Below are 21,388 nucleotides of genomic sequence, written 5' to 3' on the forward strand. Positions count from 1 at the left end.
TCTTCCATTATGAGTCAACGGCTGCGCAATAATCAGTTGGACCTACCACCCCAACGTCACCTACCAGGGTCCACTATGGATGCTGTGCCATATGTTTTGGTTTCAGATGAAGCCCTATCCCCCCAGAGGCCTGGACTACGAGCGCAGAATTTTTAACTTACGCCTATCCCGCGCAAGATGACTGGTTGAGTGTGCCTTTGGCATTCTTTCTGCCAAATGGTATGTCCTGCAGTCAACCATTCAGCTTAGTGAATCCATTGTAAATGAGGTGATTAAAGCATGTGTGATCCTTCACAACTTTATAAGAATACATGACTGCTCATCATCTGAAGGTGATGAAGTTGTCTTGTCAGATGTTGTGAGGCCTAGTACATTCTCCATTGTCAGCCCTCCGGATTAAAAGTGCAGGATGTTTTTACTAATTATTTTGTTACACCAGAGGGAGCTACTCCATGGCAACACAATGCTATTTCTATGTTATAACTTTGAATTATGTTGTTTAAGTAAACTCACTTTTTGGTTTCAAGTGTGTGTTGTATTTCCCTTATAATATGCCAAATGTTTAAATACAAATATTATCAATTTCGTCATAACATTACACATTAGTCAGTTTGTCAGAACGGTTTTTACTCCAAAACTAGAGTGATTCATAACATAAAACAATATAATATCAGCATATTGTTTCTTTTACCAGTACAAATGGGACGACAAACAAAAAATTAGCATAAGAAAAACAAGAAAATTGAGTTTAACAAAAAACTAAAAACATAATAAACATAAATTATAAGTTATGGTACCTTGGTGGTGGTGATGGCAGAAGGGCAGCTTGACCTGTTTGCTGTGTTGGAGGCGCAACTTGAACCTCACTCGTTGTATTAACATTGGAAGCCCCCGGATGGTGGATCTGGCCAGGATCCTGTGGTGGAGGCGATAAATGATGTTGCATACTGGAGAGGATATTCCTGGGGATTGGAGTATCCACGTGATTCATACCCCCCAATATGGCCATGTCGATCATACCCATGTTGGGACCAGCCACCAACAGAGGGTTTGATCAAGTGGTCATATTGGGAAGGTGCATTATAGCCTGACATTTGGGCCTGTGTAGGCCAATGTAGTGTTTGGGGGGATGTAGCTGTGGTGTTGGCACACGGGGAGGTGGGGACTCGGATACTGATTGAGCCTGTACTTGTGAAATTCCCAGCATTTGAAGCTGATTTCTAGTTGAGAGTTGCCAGCGTTCCAAATATTCAAAAAACAGGTTGGGGTCATTGGGGGGTGTGCAGGCATCAATCAGTATCTGATTTGCTCCACAGGCATAGGCTTCCTCACCATCATCGTGTGTTGCCCTGGCGAAATAATTTAATACACCAGTATCAATGTGTCTCCTGGTGCTAGAGGCTGTAATGTCTCTCCTGCGTAGGCCACGGCATGGTATCACAGCAGCCTGGAATGAGGTTTCCAGAGGCACGGTAGGGCTGCTGCTGTTTCCCTGGTCCTCCTCTGGATGTTCCTCCTGTTGATCTGATGCCAGTGCTGGTGGTAGTGGTTGTGTGAGGATGCAGCTGGAAGGTGCAGATGATGGGCCAGCCACCTCTTCACCTTCCATGACTGGATCTATAGGAGCCTCTGAGTCAGAGGCTGCCTCCCTCTCAGTTAGGTTGGACTGAGTACTTTAATGGGATATTAAAAAAAAAAAAAAAGATGTGAATCTAAAACCAACATGTTTAAAATGTGTTGTGATGCCTGCATTTACGGTCTCAGATCCAGAAAGGGAGCCAGAAAAGAAAGCTTGTCAAAGTATATATACTTTCTTTTCATCAGTGCTAAACTGCATCCCCACTCCTGGCACGCTGCTGTCATTCACGCTGTGCCAGTGTCTCATGACATCATTCACTGCAACGGAACATACACAAAAATATTTAATATATAAAATCTGCTTTGGAAATCCAAAAAGTAGTTTACACTCTCATGTGGCATGATAATTATTCAGTTTTAATGCAGTTATATGCCAAATATTGATACAATCAAAGCAAATATAATTAGGTAGTGGTCTGATGGTAACACGTGTTACATAGCTCAATAATATTATACAGGGATTGTACTTACTAATTTGCTGCTTGGGCCTCACAAGGTTTTTCCTCAAATTCAGGAAACATCTGGCCACATCTCCTCCTCCATGCTGCCTCCTTTCTTGTCCGGTCAGCATAATGTGCATCCCTCTGATCCCATAGTTCTGGCCTCTCTTGGACCAGAACTATGAGCATCTCGACGTTTATATATGTCGACATGGTGGTGGACTCCGTGGAGGCGTTCTTCCTGTTTTTTTGTAGTGCTTGCTAAGCTAATTAGCATGCCCTAGCTTCCTGATAATGGCTGCTTCAATTTCCTGTCACCTGAAGAAGTCTTGCAAGTCACATGCATGGTCCGTGTGTAATCTGTTTTTTTTTCTCGCACCCATAAATTTGCATTGACGAGTCTCGGGTGTAATACGGCGCACGTATAATACGGGTGAGAAAATAACGGATGATGGGAGCTGCCCCATAGATTAACATTGGTCTGAGTACTATGCGAGTTTTTCTCGCATATGACTCGTCCGTATTTCTCTCTAGTGTCACTCCAGCCTTAGATAGAGACTGGCCATCTCTTCCCAGGACTGCTAGATGTTTTTTTTCAGGTTTCTCACTATGGAGGAGATCTGTCAATTACTTGCAGGGGCACTGGGAAGAGCCGACATGAGGCAGACCCAGATTAGTCTCATCTCCATCTCTGTTTCCTGTACTGATCTTTCAAGTATAACTTCTCTAAAACACTAGAGGGAGCATTTCAGAGAAATATGTAGTATATTTGGCTGCAATCGTGCATCCATGATCTGATTCCTGCTACCCGCTATTTTGGCAACATGAATCAGGTGACATGTTTTGTTATGGACTGACCTGATTTGGAGTAGTGATATTACAACCACTAGGAGCAGCCGGTAGGTGGAGTAGTCAGGAATAGCCAGAAGTCAGTACACAGGAGCAGCAGTATAGTTGGGAGGACAAGCAGGTTGCATAGTCAGGAAATAGTCAAAGTTCGATACACTGTGGCAGCAATATAATCTTGAGGATAAGCAGCAGGTGGAAAGAAGCTAGGTTAAAAGCTGGGCGCTAAATAATCTCACAAGGAAGGAAGTGCAATGCCAGATTTAAGTAGGGGGTTCAATCAGGAGATCACAGAGTTGAGCCAATCAGGAACTCAGGATGGAGACAATCAGACAACACATGTACTAGTACCTGGGCTAGCAAGGAACTGTCCAGTGAGCTGAATAGCTCAGAGGGAAGAGCTGCTGCACAAGAGCTGCTAGGTTTGAGTCCTGACAGGTTTCCTTTAATGGTCTGCATGAATGATCCAATTAGCCAAAAGCAAGCACTTTGCTCCTTGATTGGGAGCATGTTTACACTGGTTGATGGCTAAATGCTCATTCATCATTTATCTGACTGTATAAGTCGACATTTTTAGAAATCTAAAACAATTAGGTGTGGCACATATACAAATATGCTCCACATTTATACAATAAATTTTGAGCACTTGTTTTGGCTTTATTTAGACTGCTTGGATACTGTTTTTGGTAAAGAGTAGAATGGCGCACAGCAAGAGCCCTTAACAAGACTATGGATAGCATACACAGAATCCGAAATTCAGCTGTGTGCAAGAGTTTATACCTTCCTCCCCACCTTTTTTTTTTCAAAACCATGTGTTGGTTTAAAACGATGCATGGTTTTGTTTTTTCATACAAAGTATGCACATTCTGAATGTTCTTATCCTTAGCCTTTAGATTTAAAAAGTATATGCACCTGCAAACTATAATAAAAATTAATACAGTCTATATTAGTCCATTAGAGAAAGTTAAAGGATTTATTTTGTTCTGCTCACTTCTGCATCAAAAGGTGAGACGGACTGCTAGCACATGTTCCTTACCTAGGTAACTGTCAACTCTGAGGCCAAAGGGTGGCCGGTAACCCAGGCAATGAGCTGTATTCTATAAAATAAATATCCCTCTGTTTATGGGAATATAAAAGATTTTTAATAAGAGGTAAATTACAAGGTTTCTTGTTATCATAAGTACTTTGCAATTGTATCCATTTAAGGCTGGTTTCACATTAGTGTTTTTAGCGCAGCGCATCGTGCGCGTCCATGCGCATGCGCCATGCGCCCCTATGTTTAACACGGCGGGCGCATGGTCTAGCATTTGCACGTGTTCTTATGCATTTTCGTGTGCATGCATTTTTTTGTAGTGTGCGCCTAGGCGCGCCAGACACAACCTGTTGCATTATTGGGTGCGACCAACTGTGTAGAAAAAACCGCATGCGCACGCTTGCGCACGGAATGCGACAAAATAACACATTACAGTCTATGGGAATGCAGGCGTGTGCATGGACATGCGCACACCTGCATTTAAAATCACATGCGTTTTAAGAGTTGACCCTTAAAAACGTAATTGCATGCAAAACGCATGATGCGTTTTTTGCATGCATTTCTATTGCGCACAAAGCGCAGCGCTAAAAAACGCTAATGTGAAAGTAGCCTAAGATCTTGAAACAACTCCTGTTTTTGATCATAGCTACATAGAACAGTAGAAGTGCATGACTGCAAAAATATAATAAGTACAAAAGCTAATACGAATACATAATAAACTGAATTAAATGCAAGTGGCAGCAGGTTATGTAAAAAAAGACATCCCATGATCATTTCAGTATAGGCATGATGAGGAGAAGCTGCAATCAGCAGAGATATGTGGGGCTACTATGTAGCACAGCATACTCTTCATCTTCTCCCGTGAGGCAGCATTAGGTCACAGAAGTCAATGGTGTGAATGGGTTTTAAGATAATTTTTGCTTTTGTATTTGATTTCATCTCATCTTGCTGATATAACAATTATGATGGAATAAAACCTGTAACAACTGGCACTTTTTTAAGAACCTGTATGAACTACCGATATGATATGTTGTATTTGAGTGTATGTTTTTCATGTGATGCGTTTTTCTAATGGATTCATAAAGATTGTATTATATTCTGAATATAATTTGCATAGGCGCATACTTTTTCCATGTCATGTGTATGTTTCATACATTGGCCATAGAATCTTAGGTTTCGGACACATTGCACCCTCTATCCATTGTCTATTTATTCTTTGGCCTCATGCACAAGACAAAGCCAAGTGTAGGAAGCCTGCACAGAGACATGTGCACTACAGCCTTGATTCAGCAAAGCATTTATGTCAGAAAATTGGTGTAAATCACTTTGGAACATCCAAAAAAACTTTACGACATTTAGAATTTTCACAACAGTTTTGGGCAGCTCTGCCAAAATAGTTGGAGCTGGGGAGGAGCTAGGGCAGATGGGGCATTGCTCCACCTGCCAGTCAAATTCATGGAAGTTAGCGGTGTCTCTTATGCCAGAAATGTTACTCCAGTCCTAGACTGGAGTAACATTTCTAGTGAGGCACACACCACTGAGAAGTCAAATTCATTGAATGGGGTGCTCCACTTATTGAATTTGGTGCATCTTATTTCTGCACGTCTCTCATTAAACGAAATGCCAATGAATTGAGGCCGTACATGTGCTGCTACATGGTGCCTCTCTAGGTCTCATTCAAATGTACGTGAAAAAAAGGAACATATTTTCCACTGAGTCTTGGATCAAATTTTCAGGGGTGTATGGGTGTATGGTCAGTGTGTTAGTTTTTACGATCAGTCATTTTCCTGCATGCCAAAAAAGATAACTAAATTGCAAAGCTTCTCTCATCTTTTACAATGACATTGTAGGGAGATGTACCAGGCTGGTGGTGTTCCTCTTGTATCAGTATCTGTCGGGATTGTCACCATTGTTGCCGGGGGAAGGACTTTCTGACTGGAAGAGACCTTTGGACCTGACTGCAGGGGGCAGGTCTGAGATAAAAGGGATGGGGCGCGGGAGTACGGAGCTTTTGGTGGGAAGACACCGTGTGCGACAGGAGAAGGTTGACTCCCTCTCAGCAGACCTACGCCAGCATTCAAGGCAGCTTTCCGCTTTGCATTCCCTCGCACATACAGACTGGTGTTATTCCAGAGACCACTACTCCTGTCATCCCTGATGTGACTAGTCCAAACCATTCTTAATTGCTGACCGTTTTGGACCTTCGACACAGGACTCAACAGACAGTGCATGCTGAAGGCGTTAGCATGACCGCGGCCTCCATTCCGGGACTGAGCTCACCAACCACGGGGCCACAGATTACCACTCGGGCAGCACCTTGTTCCAGGACCACAAGTCTACGCGTGAGGAGACCGGAATACGTCGTTACCATTAAGAGACAGTGCTTCCCTTTCCTCCGGGACCAGTTCGGGAACCTCGCGCATCACCTACGACGCCACCATGGGATCTTCCAGCCTCCGCCGTCCGGGAAGCACAGACTGATAAGTTAACCCTTACTATTACTCTATTGTGGAATATACCTTGTAAATCTTTATTATCTCTCCCTGCGTGGAGTATTCCCAGTTATTGCTATTCCTTATAAAATACCCGTTAACTCTTGCTCTGCCTCCTGCTCGTGACTGCATCCTGCGTTCCTGCTAGCATCCTACAACATAGAGTACTGTGCAAATTATTTGGAACAAAGCATTTTTTTAAGGAAAATTGTAAGTTGGTTACCAGTCAGTGATTCAAACCAGTTGTAACTGCTTTGAACAGGTGTGAGTGCCTGTTCAAAGCAGTTAAAACTGGTTTGAATCACTGACTGGTAACCAACTTACGATTTTACTTAAAAAAATGCTTTGTCCCAATTAATTTGCACAGCACTGTACATGTGATTTTTACAGACCCACCGACTTAAATGGCTGATTTTGATCCATGACTCATGGATCAAAATCAGACTTGTCTCTAATTTTTTTTTGTGGACACTTGGTCTGCAAAAAAAAAAAATTACAGCAACGTGTGACAATTATCACAAACTAGAAGGGTGTGTGCACACGCTGCGGATTCTGCTGTGGATCCGCAGCGGTTTTGGCCCTGCGGGTCCGCAGGATACAGTACCCTTTTAGTCTATGGGAAATGAAATCCGCAGTGCACACTGTGTGGAATTTTCCGCGCGGTTTTGCTGCAGTTTCAAAACCGCAGCATGTCAATTCTTTGTACGGATTCCACAGTGGTTTACCACCTGCTCCGTGACAGGTGGCAAACCGCAGAAAAACTGCAGATAAACCGCAGGTCTTTTGACCTGCGGATTTACCTGCGTTTTTTCTCAAATCTGAGCGGAAAATTCCGCAGAGCAATCCGCAAAGTGTGCACACAGCCTAATGGGTATGTGTTTTGTGAAAAAATATACATGAAAATGGACATCTGAATGAGGCCTTGTGGATATGTTTTCTCCTAAGGGTATGTGCACACTATGACATGTTCACACGGGTACGCTCTTCCTGAAAAAGTGGTAAAGGAACCCGAAAAAGAATGAACATACGCAGAACGATCTGTTTTGCACATGTTAAATCTTTTTGAGCTTCTTTTAACATCTGCCAGCTTCCAAAACGTCGTTTAAGAGAAATGACCTGATCATTCTTCTTGTGACCTCCAGTTGAAAGATGCTCTCTATTTATAAGTACAATAACAAAAAAAGACAGTGGCTCTACTATAGCAAAAAGCATCAGAAAAGACTGCAAAAAGTACTCTTCAGGAAAATCACAGGCATTTTTCAGAAGCATCTTCTGCTTGAAATATTAACTTGGCACGTCTGTATCTAAAAGACGAGGTGCGCACATACTCTAAAAGCAATGCCTCCATGACTTGTCATTAAAACAGTAAAGTAGGCCCTAAAAGACTGCATTAAATTATAGCTCAATCCAACTACTAAAAGGTTGAATAAAACCTTAACAATAAGGCTCATTCAGACATTAGTGATTCTTATTATAAACGGCCTGAGTTTCATTAGGGTTTCTTATCAGAGTTTCATCAGAGTTTTAGTCTGTGTTTCAGTTTTGGTCTGGGATCACACTTGTGAGAAACTTGCACGTGTCTCGCACCTCAATATCCGGCACTTGGGACCCGAGTGTGCAGCTGCGTGTATTTCTATGCAGCCGCACACTCCAGTCCCGAGTGCCGGCGGCAGTGCCAGATATTGAGGTGCAAGATTTGTGCGAGTTTCTCGCAAGTGTGATCCCAGACCAAAACTGAAACACAGACTAAAACTCTGATGAAACTCTGATAAGAAACCCTAATGAAACTCAGGCCGTTGAAAAAATGAACTGATGAAGGTTTCTCAAGCTTCTCATATCAAACCGTCTGTGAAAAATGGAGAGCAGACAAATGGCATCTAAGTGATTTTTTAATGGACCTGTGCAATTGCATTAGCGAGTTACATCCAAGACACATAGGGTTGGCCATACACATCAGATGTCTGTTGGACGAATGATGCTTTGGCCGAATTCGGTCCACAGTCATGTTGGCTGACTCTCTCATATACAGTAGCATTCATTCAGCCGAGCACTCCTGTATTCTCTATGAGAAAGTCACTAAATGGCATATCGACAAGCAGCTTATCTCTGGGAGAAAAAAAACTGTGCCTGATCAACATCTCTTCCTTCCTTCAGTTGGCCAGCACCTCTATATACATTAGGCCATCAGTTGTGCTAGTTGATATCGGCGAGTTCAATTGACATTAGTCTAATGGGTATGGGGCCTTTAGTCTCTGTGCTTCTGTTCAGAAAGATTCAATCCGCAAAAATACACAAAAATGTTAACAGTTCCATAGACTACAATAGGTAGGTACAATAGTGTTCAATCTGGGAAAAACATGGATCAATCTTGTAAGCAAAAAAATTAGCATCTAAATGAGCCCTTATAGTGTGTTTGAGCCTTGTACCCTTATATAGACAGCCAAAAATGATCACAAGAAAATATTTACTTTGTGTTTTTAAACTTACCCCCACACTTTTCCATATTTCTTGAAGCATTCCATATCAAATTGGGCTACACCCTAAAAAATAAATCACTTGCCTGTTACATTAGGTAGAAAACCACATAAAAACCTTTCCACAATGCGCTTTGATGAGTTTTTGATGTTGCAGATTTTCTGCACCATTTCTGCACCCATTAAGTAAAATAGGTTACTTGCATTTTTTTTCGGAAATATGCAGTGTACAAAGCGCTGCAAAAATTAATTGTGGGAACATAACCTGATAAGCGAAGAGAAATCTGCACCAAAAAACACATGTAAAAATATGGCAAAAAATGCAGTAAAAACGCACCTAATTTAGGCAGCGTTTTTCCTGCCAAGAGGTACAGAAATGGTGTAGAAATTTCTGAACCAAATACTTAACGTGTGTACCTACTCTTACCCAGCATTTTCTATATTTCGCAATAATATAATCTCCTTACTTTTCGGTAACCCAAAAATGTTCCAATAAATGGTAGTGGACTGGGTCCAGGAATTCCCAACTTCTTGAATATGCCATAAGGATATATTCCATAACTGAGGAGAAAAACAAAACATCGGAATTTATAGATAAATTTATATTCATTGCAACAAAATTGGTCAACATTTGATTAACATATTTATTGATTTTTTTTTTGGGGGGGCTTTAGCGCGTTCCACGGGTACACCTACACATTACCAGGATCATGTCGCAAGGTATTTACTTTGCTATTTACAGTCTTTATTAACTACTTACTTGTGCTCATCAGTATAGGGTCTTATTATAAACTTGCTGTTATGTTGCATTAACTATTTATACCCAGATTATTGTCTGTTTCTGGATACTGCTATTTTATGTATAAGGCTACTTTAACACATCAGGTTTTCGGCGTCAGGCGCGATCCGGCGTCGTGCCGGAACGCCGGATCCGGCAAATGTTTTGTAAAACCTGATGTGCCGGATCCGGTTTTGTGCCGGATCCGTCTTGTTCTTGACAGACAAAACCGGATCCGTCTCATCCGGTTCATCCGTTTTTCTATCCGTTTTTCAACGGATTACGCCGGATCCGGTTTTTAAAATTGACCCTTGTGACCTTCCGAACGGGATTGGCTACTGGAAAACTATATATAGCGTGTTCCTACAGCCCTTCTTTGACAGGTTGTAGAGGAGAAAGTGCAGGTTGGAGAGAAGAGCAAGTTACTGGCGAAGATGGATGTTGTGATTGGAAATATTTTGAAGAATTTGGCGGATTTTATAGCGGAGGCGAATCGTTTGAGGGTGATTGTTCTGGAGAAGGAGAGAGCGAGACAGCAGCGCATCAGGCATCGTAGACGACGTTTGTGGATCCACCCCATCACAGCCAAGAGAATGACGCGTGGGGTCTATTCTACACTCTGCATGGACCTTCGACGAAACCCGGATAAATTTTTTGGATATGTTCGGATGAAAATGGAGAATTTTGATTACTTGGTGGAGCGCATTGCACACCTCATAAGAAAAGCGGACACCTATTGCCGCTTCTCTGTTTCACCCGCAGAGCGTCTGATGGTGACTTTAAGGTAAGCCACATTTATTGGATGTGCTCGCATCAGAGCACACTTTCACTGCAATCTTGTTGGTGGTAGTTTGTATCTCCAAGTGTTATAGCTGAGTTTTGGTATGTAATGCTGTGATTTAAAACTAATTGATTGTTTTTTAATTCCCCACAGATTTCTTGCAACTGGAGAATCCCTTTCGTCACTGCATTTCCAGTACAGACTCGGGATTTCCACCATATCTGGAATAGTGAAGTACACATGCCGTGCACTGTGGGACTCCTTAGCTGAAGAGTTTTTACCAGAGCCCACAACAGAGAGGTGGATTGAAATTGCTGACAAGTTTCAACAGATATGTCAGTTTCCCAACTGCTTGGGCGCTGTGGACGGGAAACATATCCGCATTGTAAAGCCAGCCGGATCGGGATCGGAATATTTCAATTACAAGAAATATTTTTCAATTGTCCTCATGGCCATCGCTGATGCGGAATACAAATTTATTGCTGTTGATATTGGGGCGTATGGCCGCTCCAGTGACTCTCAAGTTTTCAAACTGTCTGCCATGGGGCGTAAACTGTATGGAAACACCTTCCAGTTCCCACCACCTAGACCGCTGCCGCAAACATCTGGTCCACCTATGCCATTTGTCTGTGTAGGGGATGAAGCCTTCCAGCTGTCAGAACACCTTTTGAAACCGTACTCTAGCAGAGGATTGACAAGACCAAAACGCATTTTTAATTACCGCCTCACAAGAGCAAGAAGAATGGTTGAATGTACCTTTGGTATTCTGACAGCCAAATGGCGGGTCCTATTGACTGCGATCAACCTCAAGACAGAAACTGTTGACGAGGTGATCAAAGCTTGCGTGGTACTCCACAATTTTGTTATCTGCAAGGAACCCATTTCCATTGAGGACACCTCTGAAGAAACCACCTTGCAAGATTACCATGACATTACCACTAGAAGTTCTGTGACGGTTTCAGTAATGAGGGACAATTTTGCACTATACTTCATGTCACCTCAAGGCAGAGTACACTGGCAGGATGACAGAGTGTGAAAGATTTGTGCCCTAACCAAACTTGTGTAATAATAATAATAATAATCTTTATTTTTATATAGCGCTAACATATTCCGCAGCGCTTTACAATTTGCACATATTATCATCACTGTCCCCGATGGGGCTCACAATCTAAATACATGAATAAATGTTTTTTCTGACATGTATTTTTACATCCGCCAGTGCATTGATTGTATTACTGAAGACCAATATATATTTAAGGGGCCATTTCACCCACATTACTATACATGAATAGATAAGGTATGCCTAACCTCTGTGATTGCAGTGGCTTCTTGTAGTCTGTGTTTCCCAAGGTATTTTTATCTAAGTGTACGATTTGTTTAATAAAGATTAATAATTAAAACAAGCCACTATTTGTCCTCTGCTTCCTTATATTTGTAGGTCCATATTTAGTTTTGGAGGGGCCACTACTCTGGGCCAATATCTGCTTGGGAGACATCAGGTTGTCAGATCGTTTCAGCTCCCAGGGATTATACATTTTCTTCACAAAAATAGACACAGACAAGAAACAAAAAAAAAAAACATTTATAACGAAAAGACGGGAGATTTACAGCAAAATCGCGACTGTCCGGCAGTGTCTGATGGGCTCTGTCTCTGCCCCAGGTCTAATATTACATTCCAGGTCAGAGCCGCTGCTGGAATAAGATGGCGCACACACCGCTGCAGAGTCTGGATCAGCGGGAGAGGAAAAGTCTTATTCCAGTCCCTTCTGTCCAAAGGGATAATACTGAGGAAATTCATGAATTATCTTCACGGCTTCATCGTAAAGGTTCAGATCGAAAGAAGCCACGTCTTCCCTGAAAGGGACGTACGACATCCCCAGGATTGTGGCTTTCTGTGTAACTTTGCCGACAACTTCAACCACTCCGGATAATTCTTCGTCGAGCGGCTCCGCTAGCTCCACTGTGGTGTTCTGTCCGGCTCCGTCACACAGGATGAATGATGTCCCCGTGGGGTGAACCTTCTCCACCCGGCCCACGAAGCACACCGGATTTCCTATGTACTGGGCCAGCATGCTGGTGTTGATCCGCACCCGCGGCGCGTCGTTCACATCCCCCATTTTCTCACTCCGAGCTCTTCTTCTACAGGCGGGAAACTACTGACAACGCCACGTGACACCCGCCGACCAATTAAGAACACAGGGATGACCGTCCACTGCGCGCATTGACACCGACTCCAACCAATCAGGACCAAGCTTTCAGTTTGCTCAACCAATCAAGTGTATCTTTATTTGGGACTAAAGGTGACGCAGGGGTCATTGCAGATGATGATGAGGACGATGTGCTGCGTCCCTCCTCTTACACACAGTCACACACTCTATGTGCCATGTACCTTCTGTACCAACAGTATATACCTTTGCCAACCAAAGTTGGCTATCTTGTCATGGTCTCTATTTTTAGCTTTAGGCCACAGGTGTGTACCTGGTTGTATTTTATGCAAAGTATTTCACCTTTTAACAAAAGTTGTGTACATTGTTAGGAAATCACCAACAATAAACACAACTTTTTAGGTGAAATACTTTGCTTCAAACACAACCAGGAACACAACTGTGGCAAAAAGCTAAAATTTACCCACAGTTATATACCTGGTTTTGAATACCTTTTTACCTTTTAAATACCCTGTATTTAACCTTTTTTTTAAACATATTTCGCCGCAGAAAGAAATGACAGACAACCAGTGTAAACAATAATTTAACTTTTATTTAAAATATTTTTTTTTTTGTAAACTGTTTTTAAAGTTAAAAAAACTTTTTTAATAAAAGTTTGAAACCAACAGGGCATTTTTATTACAAAACACATCATAAATCTGTGTAGTGTGGGGTGGAAATACTGCTGGAGGGGCTGCGGGACACTTCGACAATGGGAGTGTGGAGAGAGGACTGGGATCGTGGTGGGGAAGGAACAGTTAGAGGTGATGGTGTGGAAAAAGCTACAGAATGGGTGCACATGTGGGAGGTAGAAAAGGTGGTGGGCGGTGGAGTGGAGGGTTGGGCAGGGACTGTAGGAGCAGATGATGTTGATGGAAAGTTGTATGGGGAAGGAGTTTGGTACAGGGAAGGAGTTTGGTACGGGGCAGGTTGCTGGAAGTGGGGAGATGTCTGGTACTGGGGAGGTTGCTGGTACTGGGGAGGTTGCTGGTACTGGGCAGGTTGCTGGTATGTAATAGGAGGGGGAGGATGGAAAGTGGCTGGAGGGGGTGCAGATGTAATAGGAGGGGGAGGATGGAAAGTGGCTGGAGGGGGTGCAGGTGGAGGAACTACAGTGGTGGGAGGTGGAGGTTGGGAGGTAACCTGCCGTGGCACGAATGCATTACATGCATCTGCTGGGTAGGAGATAGTGTTGCCATGCGCTCCACAACAGACCTGAAAAAGGTGTGGTTTTGCGAAGATCTTGCTTCTGAATGCATGGTTTGCAGAAGTGTCTTCACCTCCAGAATGCTGGAGTTGATCTGCTGAAAGCCTGCAGAGATTTGCTCTGACAAGACTTTTAGACAGTTCTGGAAAGATGCATTCAGATGCAAGAACTCTGGCGCATAACTCTTTTCCTGACCCCTCTGCCGCTGCCGCCCAGTACCCGCAGGTGTACTAGAGGTGGCAGGGGCAGAAGGGTGGGGTAAAGGGAAAGCGATCTCCTCACCAGCAGCTTCATGTAATGTAGGCGGCCACGATGCTCCTGTGCTGATGGATGGGACAGATGGGTCGAATGTGTGGGAAGGCTGGGAAGGTGCAGATGTACCGGGGCGGTCGAAGTGTCCCTCGGTGCCGGTCTCCTCAGGGATCGCCTCAGAAGGGTCCAATCGTGCAGGCTCCCGAGTGCTGCTCACCATGCTGTGGAATAAAGAGAAAAAAAAACAATTAAAATAGTGACATGGTATGGCCCTGGCTGAAAAAAAAAAGTTACATCTAAACATTTTTTTGTCACATGTGGTGTGTAATATTTACCTTCTGGTGAGCATTGTCTCCCGGAGGAACGACAGGGCTCGTGCGTACTTGTACTTGCTCCTGCGTCCTCCAGATCCACTCGGGGCCCGCATCTCTTTATTGAACTCCTTCTTGAAACGATCCCTCACAGACCGCCACCGCTTCACAATTCTCTCCCCTGAAACGAGAAAGGACAAAGTGGTTAGTATACAACATCAGTGTTTTCCAAACTCCAGTCCTCATGGTCCCCAGGGGTCATGTTTTCAGGATTTCCAAAGTAAATAGAAATCCTGAACACATGATCCGTGGGGACCACGAGGACTGGAGTTCGGGATACACTGGTTTAAATCAAGCAACCGGTACTGTATATACTTACGCTCTTTAATCTGGGCCCGAGCTTCGAGGTCCTCCCAGCGGTCCACAAGGAGCGAACAGATTTCCTCCCAGAGTCGTCGGGTAACGATAAGGTCAGCGTGGCGGCGGTCAGCCATATTCCAGAGCGGCTCCCTTTCTCTGCCGAGATCGATGAGGCGGTCCACATCAATCCCTCCATCCTCACCGTCAGAGTCGGGAGCACGCTGTGAAGGCTGTTAAAGAAAAAGACAAAAATAACATAATTAGCCTCCACAAAATAAATGAAATAAAAAGTGCAAAAAAAACAAAGCAAAAATATTTATACTTACACGCGCTGGTGACCGCCGCGTTGCTGTCGCCGACGACCCTGGGAGGCACTGCGAGGACCTCTTGGCCGAGCACCAGATTGGGAAGACTAGAGAAGAAAACAAAAAATGTTATGTCTTTGGATGTAGGCATTTGTTTGCTGTGTGTGGTCTGCAGAACATTGTTTTCTATGTGTTGTGTGTAGTGTGATGTTGTGTTTCTGCGTTTGATGCCAAAAACTTACCAATTGTGAGCCCACTCCAAGTGTCTGTCCACCCCTTCCTTCTTCTCCTGGGAGCTCCTCTTCATCTTGTGATTCCTGTTTTGAAATAAAAGGCAATGAATAGACATATATTCCAGAGATGATGGATTTTGGAAATAAAAACTTACCGTCAAACGCTGACGATGCGAGGGAGGGCTCCCAGAAGAAGATGTGCTGTCTTCCTGGTGGCCACACTCCATGCCTGTGGGTGGTGTTCCAGCTGCTGCCATTGCTGCTGCTGCTGCTGTGCATCTATTGGGCGGCTGTTGAATAAAGAGAAACAAAGGGCCAATGAATATCTTGATATTCCATAGCCCTAGTTTGGAGGAATGGGGGATTTGATAATTACCGTCTCTCATCTGCTGCTGGACTCCCCTCCCGTTGTTCAGCATACTGCTCCATTTGGGGTGGTGCTGATGGTGCTGCTGCAGATGTCTGCTGCCTTCTCCTGCTCCTGGTTCTTGGCTTGGGTGGCATGTTGGGTGTGGCTGAGGGTCCCACTGTCTTGCTTTTATATATGTCTTGTGGGCAGAGCTACTGAGCATGCTCAGACCAAAAAAAACGGATCCGGCCACCGGATCCGGCTGTCGCCGGATCAGGCGCATTGCGGCGCTCATAGGCTTTCATTGTATGAAAAAGCCGGACACACCGGATCCGGCGTGTCCGGCTTTTTCGCCGGAGACAAAAAACGTTACAGTAGCCGTTTTTTCCAGACGCCGGATCGCGTCACATTGCCGGATCCGGCGAAAATCGGATGAAACGCATGGCCATCCAGCTCGATCCGGCTCTAATGCAAGTCAATGGGGGGGGAAACCGGATCCGGCATTGCATTTCGCCGGATCCGGTTTTTGTCAAAAGCGCCGGATCGCGCCTGACGGCGAAAACCTGATGTGTGAAAGAGGCCTTAGGATTTTCTGCTATCATAGCTCTGATTTATTATCTAGACCTATCCTGTGATGATCTATTTTTTTTTATACTTCCTGCCCGGTAAAGTGCATTCCTGACCTGTGAGATGCTTTTTTTCTTGTCTGACACTCTTATCAACCTTTATTGTGCCATTATCTCTTAGGCTGGTTTCTCACTTGCGTTTTTTTGCGCTGTATTTTAGCGCTTAAAAACGCATGCGCTTTTCCCCCTATATTTTGCATGGGATGCGCTTATGTGCGCATACACATGCGCTTGTATGCGTTTTTATGCGCATGCGTTTTTTGTGGTGTGCGCTCGGGCGCACAAAATGCATCCTGTTGCATTTTTTGGGCGTCCGACTTGCCTCAAAAAAACGCATGCGCGCAATGCGTTTTTTTTTTACAACAAGACACCCATTGTAAGTCTATGGGTGCGCATACGTGCGCATTGGCATGCTCATGTATGCATTTTTTTGCGCATGCGTTGTTTTGTTGACCATTGGTTAGACAATGGAAATTAGGGGTTTGGGTTAGAGTTAGGGTTAGTTAAGGGGGTTTAGGGTTAGGGTTTGGGTTAGGGTTAGTATGGTTTGGTTAAGGGTTAGGGTTTAGGGTTAGTTAGGGGTTAGGATTTGGGTTAGGGTTAGTAGGGTTTGGTTAAGGGTTAGGGTTAGAGTTAGTAGGGTTTTGTTAAGGGTTAGGGTTAGTAGGGTTTGGTTAAGGGTTAGGATTAGGGTTAGGGTTAGTATGGTTTGGTTAAGGGTTAGGGTTAGGGTTAGTAAAGTCATGGTTAGTGTTAATCCTAACCCTATCTTGATTTTTTTGGTGAGGCCAACTAATGTTGGAAAAAAATGCAAACGCGGTAAAAATGCACTAAAAACGCATACAAACGCATAAAAATGCTGCGTTTTTTCATGCATGCGCATAAAAATGCTTGAAAAAAGCGCAGCATTTGTATGCATTTTTTCCATGCTTTTTTTGCGGGAAAAACGCGCTGCAAAAAAAGCAAGTGTGAAAGTAGCCTTAGCTGCTATACGTCTTTCATCTACCTCACTATTAATACTTATGTATTGTCTATATTATATGTGTAATAAAATTATTTTGGTTATGTACCTCTCTATCTAAGTGGCTTATTTCAAGCATATTAATCAATCATAACGGATTGGTATTATCTTATATGATATTAATTATCTTATTGAAGTATATGCGTTTCTAGTGTTTCAGTGCAATGTTATAGCCAGAGAGGTTTGTTTCCGTTTGGCAACGGATTTTTTATAGGTTTATAATATTTATTTTTTTGATATTTACTTTGTCTCATGCTTAAGAATGTATTACAGCTCCAATGAGTGGTAGTAGAACTGGACTATTGCTCAGTGGTCCATGGTGTTGTTTTCAGATGACAGTAAATTATGCATTTCATTTGGAAATCAAGGTCCCAGAGTCTGGAGGAAGAGTGGAGAGGCACACAATCCAAGTTACTTGAGGTGTAGTGTTACGTTTCCACAATCAGTGATGGTTTGGGGAGCCATGTCATCTGCTGGTGTAGGTCCACTGTGTTATATCAAGACCAAAGTCCAGTGCAGCCGTCTACCAGGAAATTTTAGAGCACTTCATGCTTCCCTCTGCCGACAAGCTTTTTGGAGTTGGAAATTTAATTCTCCAGCGGAACTTAGCACCTGTCCACACTGCCAAAAGTACCAATACCTGGTTTATAAACAACAGTATCACTGTGCTTGATTGGCCAGCAAACTCACCTGACCTTAACCCCATAAAGAATCTATGGGGTATTGTCAAGAGGAAGATGAGAGACACTAGACCCAACAATTCAGATGAGCTGAATGCAACCTGGGCTTCCATGACATCTCAGCAGTGCCACAGTATGATCGCTTTTCAAAATCATTTTTCAAGCTGGTGTTATAATTTTTTTTTATTTGTGGCAGCTCGGATTACACTTTTGTGTAAATGTAGATTTTTTCCTTTCAGGACCATCGGGGGATAATGTCAGTTTTTTCCCCCGCTGGCTATCTGGTGTAATTGCAGTGCTGCTGGGTCAGATGATGTGGGTGGTGTCCACTCCCACCATCCTTTAAATGGTCACCTGATGCATCAGCTGACTGTCGGTGTTAGAGCAATCTTCAGTGACCAAGCCTGAGTAATGAGCTCTCTGGGTGCAGTGGTGCTTCTGCTGGGTTTGTTATCCAGGTGCCTTTATTCTGCTGTGCGGTGCTTTGCAGCAGAGGAAGCTAAAAGCTAAGTTATTATTTCCCTGTCCCTTTTGCATTTGTCATAATCCCCTGTATGTACTATCTGCAGTGGTGAGGCTAGCACCCTTTGCCGGCCAGTGTACTAGCCAGGGCAGTGTGAGGAGACAGCAAGGGACGAGGTATCCTGACAGCAGTGGGGGGAAGGACCCACTTAGGGCATTAGGGGAGTGCAGGGACAGGCTCAGGTTTGAGCTCAGGTGGTGACCATCTCCCATTTCCCTATCAGTGGGGCCTTCCTCTCCCCAATACAATTCTGTTCTGTGTGTTGCGCCGTCCGTTGACCATCCACCCGTTGGGTCGTGTCACATTGTGACAGTATTCTAATTTACTGAGATAATAACTTTTGGGTTTTTATTGGCTGTAAGCCATAATCATCAACATTAACTACATTAACAGAAATAAACACATGAAATATATCACTCTGTTTGTAATGACTCTATATAACATATGAGTTTCACTTTTTGTATTGAAGAACTGAAATAAATTAACTTTTTGATGATATACTAATTTTAGGAGAAGCACCTGTATGTTGCTCCACCTTGTCACCATGTTGAAGCTCCTTTCCTGGGCTGGGTCTACAAGGAGACTTTGTCAATGACAAACTGCAACATCAAAATATTGCACTATACTGCTAGATATTGCAAGTGAATTGAGTCACAATACAATCTGTTGGATTCACAAAAGTTAATTACAGGTCACAATGCAATGACATTCACTTCTATTCTGGTGCATTAGAATCCCAAAAAGAGATGCAATGGAAATAATAATAGAAATTAATCTATACGATTATATAAAAAATAGAAGTATATAAAATAATATTAATAGTTCATACATCCCAAACAACTAGAGTGAAAAAAAAACACTCAAAATTATATAACTCAAAACCTTGGATAGGAACAGAATGATGACATACAGTATAAATACAGGGATATAAAAAGAAGGTGTATAAAAGAAAGTGGAAGGGACAATGATGTTAAAAATAAAGCCTTTATTTGAAGTGATTGGCAAGAATGAATGGCACTATAACCAAGGTGCCCGCACACATAAAAAAATATATTTTTTAGTGTAAAAACAATAAGATTAATTAATCAATATAAATAATTGAAAAAAAAATGTTAGCTTTTAAATGATTGTAAGTGTGGTTTCATTTTATGCCTTTTTGTATTATTGAATAAAGATTATTTGTCAAGGTTGATCAACTGTGTTAGGCTAGTTTCACACTAGCGTTTAAATGACGCGCGCACGGCTCCGCTAAGCCACGCCCCCTGCCGGCTCCCTGCCCGCCCCTTCCTGTTATCGCCTCCTCTGAGCGCAGAGGGCTGCATGCGTTATGCGCACCCTATCTTTAGCCTTAGGGTGCGCAGGCCGTGCGCAACTATGAATATAGCGTGCGCTGCGCATTTTTGGAGGTGCGCCGTGCGCACCGAACGCAGCATGTTGCATTTTGGCGCGCACATTCAAAAATGTGCAGCGCACGCTATATTCATAGTTGCGCACGGCCTGCGCACCCTATGCTAAAGATAAGGTGCGCATAACGCATGCAGCCCTCTGCGCTCGGAGGAGGCGATAACAGGAAGGGGCGGGCAGGGAGCCAGCAGGGGGCGTGGCTTAGTGGCGCCGTGCGCGCGTCGTTTAAACGCTAGTGTGAAACTAGCCTGATTCATACTTTTTTCCTTGTCTTGCTCTGCATTGCTTTTCTTATGCATATGATTGATCCCTGACTGTGACACTTATGCAGTGCCCGCTACACTTCTCTTTTTCTTACGATTACACTTTAATTACACAAGACTGGACGAACCATGGAGATGGATATAGATACGGTGTAAGGGATAGTGAAACAGTAATTTAGCTGATAGTTATCTATCCTGATTCCACAGTTTCTACAGAGCGAGACTTAGGGTCCCGTTAGCTGCCAAACAGGCAGATCTCTTCAGTGACGCAGCAACGATCCAGTGATCAAACACAGCGATGCGTGCTGGCCAGCGGGACGCCGACGAAATGGCCCAGGACATTCCTGCACAATCAGCGATAACCAGCAGGGGGGCCGGTCACTGCTGCGTGTCACATGTAGCGAGATCGCAGGCGGGATCGCTGTTGCATCACAAAATCGGTGACGCATTAGCGATCTCGCTATGTGTGAAGTACCCTTTAGACATTTGCCTCTACGTATCTGCAGTAGAAAGTGATCACTTTGGTTACATCTATTCTGCTGGATCTTTATTTTTTTGCAGCAGCCAGATATTTGATATATCTATAGAAAGATATCTTATATTGTCAGGTCTAAATATGGAAGAAAAGGTATGATAAGTGAATGGATTATAGCAGAAAATTAACATTAAACATTTTGCAGTAATAGTATAAGCAACTGTATAGTGGACAATCACGTGCATTTTCTACTCACAGTATAAACAATAGTAACAGGATTGCCAGCAGTGTCCAGGTGCCAGGGGAGAGACTTGGCATAAAGCTCATGATTCTTCCTGACTTGTTCCTTCCAGATCACACCCTGTACTTCTACATACAATATGTAGCTTCAGTTTACACCTCTTTGCTGCTTCTCTTCTTCTTCTTCTTCCTCCGTCTCTTGGAGAACAGTCACATGATTCGTAGGCCTGGCCAGATATGTCATTGCTGTGGAATTGCAGAGGAGGGGAATGAGTAATATAGTCACTCTACACTGCAGAGAACACAAACCACACAGAAAAAAGAGCGACAACAAGTCCAAAATGATTATGAAATATCCATAAAAAGATTCTTTATTATAAAAAGCATACAGATGAAAAGAGCAAATCACCACAATGTGAAAATTGGCTAAGAGCCCAAGACGCTGACACATAC

At 43.4% G+C, this 21,388-nt stretch overlaps 1 protein-coding gene and 1 pseudogene across 1 annotated transcript in view; both read right to left on the reverse strand.

The window, feature by feature from the left end:
- LOC141100898 (cytochrome P450 3A9-like) overlaps positions 1-21,161 on the reverse strand; it is a 133,061-nt gene extending 111,900 nt beyond the window's left edge. Inside the window, exons 1-3 of the mRNA XM_073589654.1 lie at positions 20,952-21,161; positions 9,391-9,484; positions 8,937-8,989 (exon numbers count right to left, since the gene is read on the reverse strand). Of these exons, the coding sequence (XP_073445755.1) occupies positions 8,937-8,989; positions 9,391-9,484; positions 20,952-21,022 (218 nt within the window). The 5' untranslated portion in view covers positions 21,023-21,161. The remainder of the gene's footprint in view (positions 1-8,936; positions 8,990-9,390; positions 9,485-20,951) is intronic.
- LOC141100897 (replication protein A 14 kDa subunit pseudogene) lies at positions 12,050-12,793 on the reverse strand (annotated as a pseudogene).
- Positions 21,162-21,388: the final 227 nt, after the last annotated feature.

Source organism: Dendrobates tinctorius, unplaced genomic scaffold (assembly GCF_039654945.1).
Source record: "Dendrobates tinctorius isolate UK_male_01 unplaced genomic scaffold, ASM3965494v1 ptg000111l, whole genome shotgun sequence".
In the NCBI taxonomy this organism is placed as follows: Eukaryota; Metazoa; Chordata; class Amphibia; order Anura; family Dendrobatidae; genus Dendrobates; species Dendrobates tinctorius.